We start from the raw sequence: 8,623 nt of genomic DNA, 5'->3' as shown, positions 1-8,623 counted from the left end.
CAATAGATCACACAGGAAGTTCTATTTCCTATTTTCAGAGATAGGGTTTAACTATATGCTTGTTCACAAAGAAGACGACGACACAGTCTGATAAAACAAGCTTGATAAACCTGTGAGTAGCTCATTTTTTTAATTTGTGTGTATAGAGAGATAAATATTTGTTGAGTGGGGAAATAGCTGTACCTAATGACAGTGGGAGCAGAACTGCCATTTAAGCAGACACATTGTCTTTAATAAAAATTAGGTCTTGTAACCAGCTTATAGCTCAGGATAAGGTTAATGTGAGAGCAGAGAATTGAAGTGGACAAATAGTAGAGAAAATTATAATATTTTTTTGTAATTTAAACTTAATTGGTTTTCAACTGTCCTGGGAGGTCCATAGCTTGCAAGTAGATTCCTCTAAGGATATAAACTGATGAGACATCAAATCCTTTTCATTTTTTCTAGCCTTCTGAAATCTTAGCCACGTCTTATTCTATCAGATACATATGGATGTATCATCACTATCTCATCACAGTGGGTTTGTTTTCTTTGTGTTATTCAAGTATTTAACTTGCTAAAGGTGCTTTTATTATCATGTTATAAAAGATCCTTTGGGATTACCTCTTCTTTGGGTTGGTCTCTGATCTGTACTCTCTGTCTCAACTGTAGATGTCAGTTTAATGGCCAGTTATGATCTAGCTTGCAATTTTCCTTTAATGAGGTTTTAGAATGAGGTTTAAGAATGCAAATCTATTCCTTTTTTTTTTTTTTTTTCCCCTTTTCGGTATATTAAGTATGTAGCTGATAGCAGCAATTGCTTTTATGGGAGAATTCCACTGTCATTTGCCAGGAAGAGTAGGCACCACCTGGGCAGTGGTCTTGAACTTCTCTGTGGGGTGACTCTTATGGCAGTAATATGGGGAGGGCAGGATGACCATGACCTTTGTTGGGAATCTCATCCACTCCAGGCTACTTTTTCATACTCCAGTTCATCCTCAGAATGGTTGTGAGCACTCACAGAGAATTGAGCCTGTTTTCTTTCCAGCATGATTGTACTTTTTCCTTGAATGTTCTTCAGGAATAGAAAAATAAATCAAGTATCAAGCAAGCAGTTCCAAAAATAAGATGTTTCTAATGCTCAGCTGTTATAAAAGAGGAAGAAGTTTCCAAAGCAAGGTTTAATTTTGGAAGGGACTGTCTTTCTCCAGACATATCCTGGAAAGAAATTCTGTGGTTTGCATTACAGAAAATCATGCATTCATATCAGCTCAGAGGTTTTAGTTCGTAATTCTATCTTTTCCTTTGGCTTTTCTGGTAACCCAAGAGAAGTATGAACAAATGCTTGCTTGCCAAGGTGTCTTTGGTCAACACACGTACTTCTCTGTAGTTTTGCCAGTCCACAAACTCCTTCCAGAAAGACCAAGACAATGTTAAATCAACAAAGCTGCTATCAGAGGACACTGGCCACATCTCTCACAGTGCCTGCTATATGGATGTAGCTGTTATTTTATTTATTTAGATTCCTGATTTTTTTCTCTATGCTACACTTTAATTCTCTCTCATTGTAAAGTGCCCTAGATACTGCTGACACACTTTTAAGCTGACTAAAATTCATTGATTAGTTTTTCTTTCTTTGTGACAAACTTGTGAAAAGGAGAGGAGCAAAGGCAGGGCAAGTATTGTTCTGTAACCCTTTTATATATTTGAAAGGAGAAATAGTCTTCAGCCCTGAAAAAGGGAAAGAAAGCTTTATGGGTCATTCAGTTTTGAGATGAGCAGTTCCATTCACATGCAGGTGCTGCTGTAACGTGTAGTTATTGAACACTGTGATTTCCATGAAGAAATTCTGTGCAAACCCCACGCAGGGCTCAGCTCAGTGTACTGTGATATGTGCCATCCCTGACTGAGTCAATGCAACAGGCCAGGGACTTTCTGAGCTTGAATTACCTCAGCATGGAAGTCTGTGGAAAAGTCTGCTAGCCATACCAGCACTTAGACACTCCTACAGCTACAAGTGGTAGTGTATTCATAATAGTTAGTACTCAAGAGCTAGCAAGGATACTCTTAAAGCAGCACAAAAGCTCAAGTGCAGAAGACATGATTTAAAGAAGCAGACTGGAGGGCAGCCTCATTGCCACTGACCACTGACTTGCAGAGCTTCTTCAGCTCAATTTAGTCTTGCAGAACTCAAGTGCAGAAACAAAAGCGATGGCTTTCAGTGTGGTTTCTGCAAAAGACATCTGCGGTGAGAGAGGACAGACCTTCTCATTGAAAAAGAAATGCACAGCGGGGTTCAAAACAGGAAAGGAGTGATGATTGCTGACAGTTATCTGAGTGGTCACACAGCAAGCTGGGGCAGACACAGTGTCTGAAGCTTTTTGTGTTGTGAGCAGTCTGCTGCCTTGACGAGAGAGCAGCAATCATTCTGCCACAACAATGCAATGCTTCATAAAAGCAGTCATTAGGATCCAGGATGATGATACAGGAGAAAAGCAGCAGCCATTTCTCCCAACAACAAGTAGCTCTATTTCAGTGGCTACCTAAAGAATCAATTTCCCTCCCCCACATATTGATTGGGAAGCACATTTGGTTCCACTAATTGCTGTCTTCATAAAATCCTCTTCCCTGCTTCTCACAGATATGCAGATATTCTGTGGACTTCTCTAGGGGCCTGTGCAAAAATATATCTTCTTAATTTCTGAGGGACAAAATTACACAAAGCTATGCTTCTGCATCTGGGTCTGGATCTGGGTGACTCTTGGTCCTACCAGGCATTTGGGACAGGAGGAGGTTTTGGTGTCAAGAAAGGAAAGGATTGATGGCACCCACTTCTCAAGCCTTTCCCTGCTGGCACTGTAGCAGAAGTCTCCCAGGGGATCTCATGGCCCTGCACTGCTACTTCCCTGTGAGATGGTGGTGCTCCTGGCCAGGCAAGCCCAGCTCCTTCCACAGCTCTCCAATCAGAATCAGAGGAACAGTGTATTGGGGCAACAGACACAGTTCTCATATTATGGTCATGCAACTGTGAAGTTGCTACATTACAGATTGTTCATCAAAATTGTGATTTCAATAAAATAAAAACTGAAATCAAACTTATCATTTAAGCAAGGGTGCTATTTCTGTAAAAGCTGGAATAGAAGCTTAAAACAAATTCTAGGAGAAATAAAATAGCACTTTTTTTTTTTTAACAGTGTTTCTATAAGTCATGCTGACAGCAAATGAAAGCCTTTATGCCATTTGGACAGGTGCTTGATACCTGTTCTTTCCATTGCAGTTATCCCTGCAGGTCATCAGCTGAACGTGTCCAGCACAGCACTCACAAGACAGGGCTGCACACAGCTGTTATTCCAGAGCTACCTAAGGCCAGCCATTTCCACGGCCCCTGCCTGGCCCAGACTCTGAAGAGGACGCTGCCTTTGCCATCGGAACCCAGACCAACGCTACTGACTTGCTGCTGGCCAGCAGCCATTACAGCACTTGAGCAGGTGGGTGCAGTCAGTGCCCTGGGGAAGGGTCATTTCTACACCACCAGAGATGGTCCCTAGCAGCACTGAGGCTCCCGTGAAGCCACAAACTGCACTTATGTTCTACCCATGACAGAGTGACTTTGCAGGTGCTCCCCTGGGTGAGGGCTGCAGCGCACGTTGGCACAATGAGGCCAGGCCCCATCGCTGTGTTTCATTCCCCTCCCTGCCAAGCCTAGAGTTCCCTGCAGCTGACCACTCTTCTCTTCCTTTGCAGATCAGCACACAATGGAAAACTATACCATTGATTTGGGTTACATGCCAACAACAACATTTGACTACGGTGATACAGCACCATGCATGGGAACTGAGGAAAAGCACTTTGCAGCAAATTTTCTGCCACCGCTTTACTCACTGGTGGTGATATTTGGCTTCATAGGCAACATTCTTGTTATCCTTATCCTGGTAAAATACAAGAAGTTGAAGAGTATGACTGACATCTACCTGCTCAACCTGGCCATTTCTGATTTGCTGTTTGTATTTTCTCTTCCTTTTTGGGCTTATTATGCTGCTCACGACTGGATTTTTGGAGAAGCGCTGTGCCGGATCCTCTCAGGCATTTACCTCCTTGGCTTCTACAGCGGCATCTTTTTCATAATCCTGCTGACCATAGACAGGTATCTGGCCATAGTTCACGCAGTGTTTGCTTTAAAAGCTAGGACAGTTACCTACGGCATCCTCACCAGCATTGTCACGTGGGCTGTTGCTCTTTTTGCCTCTGTTCCTGGGATAGTATTTCACAAAACTCAACAGGAGAATACACAGTATACATGCAGCGCTCATTATCCTCCAGATAGCCTAATAAATTGGAAGCACTCCTACATCTTAAAGATGAACATTCTTGGGCTTATCATTCCAATGATCATTATGATTTTCTGTTACTCTCAAATTTTAAAAACATTATTGAGATGCAGGAATGAGAAAAAACAGAAGGCGGTTCGACTTATTTTTGTCATCATGATTTTTTATTTCATCTTTTGGACACCGTTCCATGTTGCTTCTTTTGTGCACACATTTCAAACTTCTTTTTTTTCTCCAGATTGTGATAGCCAAAGCAGACTGGACAAAACAATTCAAGTAACAGAAACAATTTCAATGATCCACTGCTGTATCAATCCTGTGATCTATGCATTCGTTGGAGAAAAGTTTAGGAAGTATCTTTATACGTTTTTCCGTAAGCATGTTGCAGCTCACCTGTGCAAAAAGTGTCCATCTCTTTATCGTGAAAAATTAGAAAGAGTTAGTTCCTCATTTACAGCATCAACTGCCGAGCATGACATCTCCACTGGATTGTAAAAATAATTCTAGAGTCTAGCTAGTGAATGTTGCATCTCTTTGCCTGAAGAAGTGGACGATGTTGTAGAAGATCTTTATGCCAATTCTTGTGGTTAGTTGCCTGGATCACATAATTTTTTGATCTTAATCTAAGAGAAACAACCATTTCCCATTAACTGTTAGTATCATAGCTTGATCACAGAATGATTTGTTTGATTTTGATGGCGGACCCATATTCTGACCGATGAACAAATATTCATGGCTTTTACTAGAGAAGAATATAAAATAGATGAAGGAGCAATAAGTAATATCACAAGATCCATTCACAGCCACATGAACAATGTAAGACTGGGAGGAGGCTTTGAGGATTGATGTACTTGTTCAGTATACAGCAAGAATGGAACACCTAGAATCCTGATTGCATTTGGAAATAATAGTATTCTTTCTGAAACAGTCAGCCATTTGGTAGTGGGAAGCTTTCAGCATTCTTCATTTTACTCCTCTTTCCCTTATTGTCTCTACATGAATAAGAGGCATTTCCATTACAAGGATAAGGATGAAAGATACCAAGACAACTTCTCTTCACTAATGAGAGAGGTGACTGAACTTTATCTTATGTGGTCACTTAAATCAAGGATTTATCTGTAAGGTACTTGTTTCTAAACATAATCCTTTTTACTATAGGCTAAGTTACAGTATGTTTATTTTAGGTATTTAATCTTATGCCAATCATATCATTGTTTGACTGCTAACATTTTCCAAGGTGAGCTTTTAATGGACAAGATTGTCATTTTTGTGGGTGCAATTTTACAAGTAACTGCAAGCCTAATAAGTGTATAAGAAGTCAGTGTTGTATCCCCAAACAACCATGAACTTGTTTCTGACAACTTCGATCCCTTCCAGGGAAATAGCACTTAGACAGTAAAAGCAGAGATCTGCAAGGACAGAATTAAAATTATCTTACTTCATCTAGCTACGATGCATGATTACATATGAAAATACGTAATCCTTCAGAGGATTTGGGAGAGCATGAGCATAGTACTGAGTGGAGGCCTCTCTCACATGTGTAGAGGGAGACATTCTACAGCAGATGCAGAAAGTGTGTCAAAATAGGCTCCTGCATGCTAAAAAAACGTGCTCTGAACTTACACAGTAAATCTGCTGTTTGGGACAGACTTCTGGGAAGACAGCAGCCTTGGAAGCACAGAAGCAGCTATCTATAGAGATGTAACCACATTGCCATTTCAGGAGAATGATGCACATCACCTCCGTTGACACGATCAGGACTGCATGCTTGGTGAGGACTAGTGACTGTTACCCTAGTGCTGTAATGGCAAGACTTTTATGCCAAGCCACACATTTATGCCATTGTTGAGAATTTTTCAGTAAATAAAAAGGGGCATCCTAGGATGTGATATGAACTTTAAACTGTTGCTTTGTACCGTAAGGAAGTGCAGGTAAACACTCCTTACACAGGCAAACAGTGCTGCTTTTTTCCCATTTCCTTCAAGGGGCACCATTCAAGCATGCAAAGTTTTAGTCTCAGAAATCTGTAAAGCCAGCTTCAAGTAACCTGCTGGCAATGTCAGGATGGAAGAGGGGATTGCACACCTCTTAACATTGCGCATGTGACTTAGATGCATACATTAACAGCAAATCTCATCAAGGTCCTTCAGTGCCAGTGGAAAAAAAGAGATTCCTGAGTCGGAAGCAGACATGATTTGAAAGACCTCTGGGGAAGATTACTTGTCTGACTGCAAAAAGGACCTAGAAATCAGCTTCTTAATTCAGGGATCAGATGCCCTTGTTGCAGTGGTGTGAATACTCTTCCCTCTTCAGCCTTATTAGCTCAAGGCACCACTTCTATTAGCTGTTAGGTGGTCTCCTGTCAGCTGCTACATTCTGGCTGCTCCCTTGTGAGGTTAACAGCCACAGGTATACAAAAGGAAAGACCAAAAACTATGCTCACAGTAAATAACACTTTTCCTTTACTTTGTATTTTCTACTGCACAAAAGTAAAAGCCCCTTTTTAATGTTAAAGTATAAATTAGATGAGTGTGATACAAATCCTGCTGTAACTGTGGTATTTCTACTGCTGTGCTTTAAATTCTTGTTTTGTGGAAATTATGCGTCTTCCTATTTTAGTGTTAATGCAGCAAAAGTAATAAACTATGTCTGAGAAATGATGTGTATCCTGTAGCCCGTGTTCTCCTTGTGAGGAAAAGAGCATCAGCTCTGCTCTCAGAACAGAGGTAGCAAAAAGCTGCTATGATAGACTTCAACACTTGCAGTACTGCACTCTGAACTGAAGCAAACCAAATCAAGCAAGAAGAGAACTCTCTGCACTGTTCAGGAACTACTGCAGCTGGCATGATTTTATCTACCAGGAAGCTTGAGAAGAGCCTGTTACACTCAGCTTTGAGAGAAATTTAGGGGCACAGATTTTAGATGGGTGAGATTTGTCAGGTAGGAAAAGGAGGGCTGTGTCATAAAAAGGAAAAGAGGAGGAATAAGGAAGGCAAATAAAAAAATGGCTCTTCATTGGTATCAGAATAAATACAAGCTTCTCTACAGAGTTTCTGCAACTACTTTAAAGTCTCCTTGCACTGTATAGAGTAATCCCAAAAAAGAAGTGTGCCTGTCTTTCTTGAACTTGGCTTGAGGAGCACAGATCTGGACACAATACTTCAGATGTGACCTCACCAGGGCAGAATAGGAGAGGAGGAACCTCCCTGCTGGCCGCGCTCTTTTTAATGCACCCCAGGGTACCATTGGCCTTTTGGGCCCAGAGGGCACACTGCTGGCTCATCGTCAACCTGCTGACTACCAGGACGCTCAGGTCCATCTCTGCAGAGCTCCTTTACAGCAGGTCAGCCCCTAACCTGTACTGATGCAGTTCTTACAAGACTGCATCTGCTGTATATTGTACATAGCACGCTTATGACAGAACATCCATGTGTCTTCAACAAATATGTAAGCACAACGCCAAAACCAATCCATCAGATTAGTTAACGGACACAGCTCAACTTCTCAGTCAGGAGCTGCTGCCACCACTTGTTCAAAAGCACGCAGGAAGGAACAGCCAGCACAGAAGAAGACAACTATGCTGTCAGGCCCCTGGCAGACATCCTAAATGGCAAAAGGAAGTGTAGAAAAAGTGCATATATGGTATCAGTGAGTGCTTGACAGTATTCGAACCACCAGAAGTGTTCTTACTGGCACTGGTTGGTCTGTGGTATTTGTATAATGGATAAACATAGAAATAGTGAATCTTCTGATAACCAGTGCATGTGACTGCTCCTGTCAGAAGACTGTCTTATTTCTTAATCCATTTGTAAGCTGACACGTACAAATCTTAAGTAAAATAAAGACAAATTGAGTATGAAGGAAGAGAAATAGATGCAAAAGGGAAAACACAGAAGAGTAGTGGCAAAACTTGTGAGAATGTCTTTATTAGTCTTAACAGAGGCTAACAAAGTAATACGCAGAGAAATAGAAAGATCAAAGTACAAACAGATAAATACTTGTAAGTATTCTGAATGTTGAAACATTTAGACAAGTAAGAGACTCTTTCATTTAAGAAGTTCCAAAATAAATATCACTCTGTCCAGTGAAAATTACAAAGGGCTAAATAGAAAGAATGCAAAGATACGTTTATATAGCATCTTGTTCTAGCTAACAGAAATCAGAGAAATGATGTGCTGGGAGAATGATAGAGTGCTGACCATGTTGAACAGCACAACAGGCTGATACTGCTGCATTTTGGAGTTTAATTTTACTGCTGTTGTCTAATACTGACAGCTACTGACCTTCTTTTTGTGGCTGCTGTGGCTTGAGAAGCT

The 8,623-nt window shown here is 41.1% G+C and overlaps 1 protein-coding gene across 1 annotated transcript; it reads left to right on the top strand.

Annotated features, from left to right (window-relative positions):
* On the top strand, positions 1 to 6,967 carry LOC128086044 (C-C chemokine receptor type 5-like). Its single transcript, XM_052694196.1, has 3 exons — positions 1 to 112; positions 3,269 to 3,467; positions 3,724 to 6,967. Exon 3 carries the CDS (start codon positions 3,735 to 3,737, stop codon positions 4,800 to 4,802), a length of 1,068 nt encoding a protein of 355 aa, XP_052550156.1. The 5' UTR covers positions 1 to 112; positions 3,269 to 3,467; positions 3,724 to 3,734; the 3' UTR covers positions 4,803 to 6,967.
* The last annotated feature ends 1,656 nt before the right edge of the window (positions 6,968 to 8,623 follow it).

This window comes from Tympanuchus pallidicinctus, unplaced genomic scaffold, assembly GCF_026119805.1.
Source record: "Tympanuchus pallidicinctus isolate F22 unplaced genomic scaffold, pur_lepc_1.0 scaffold3, whole genome shotgun sequence".
NCBI lineage: Eukaryota > Metazoa > Chordata > Aves > Galliformes > Phasianidae > Tympanuchus > Tympanuchus pallidicinctus.
Note: the sequence above shows the minus strand (reverse complement) of the source record. Positions and strands in the feature narration are given on the sequence as shown.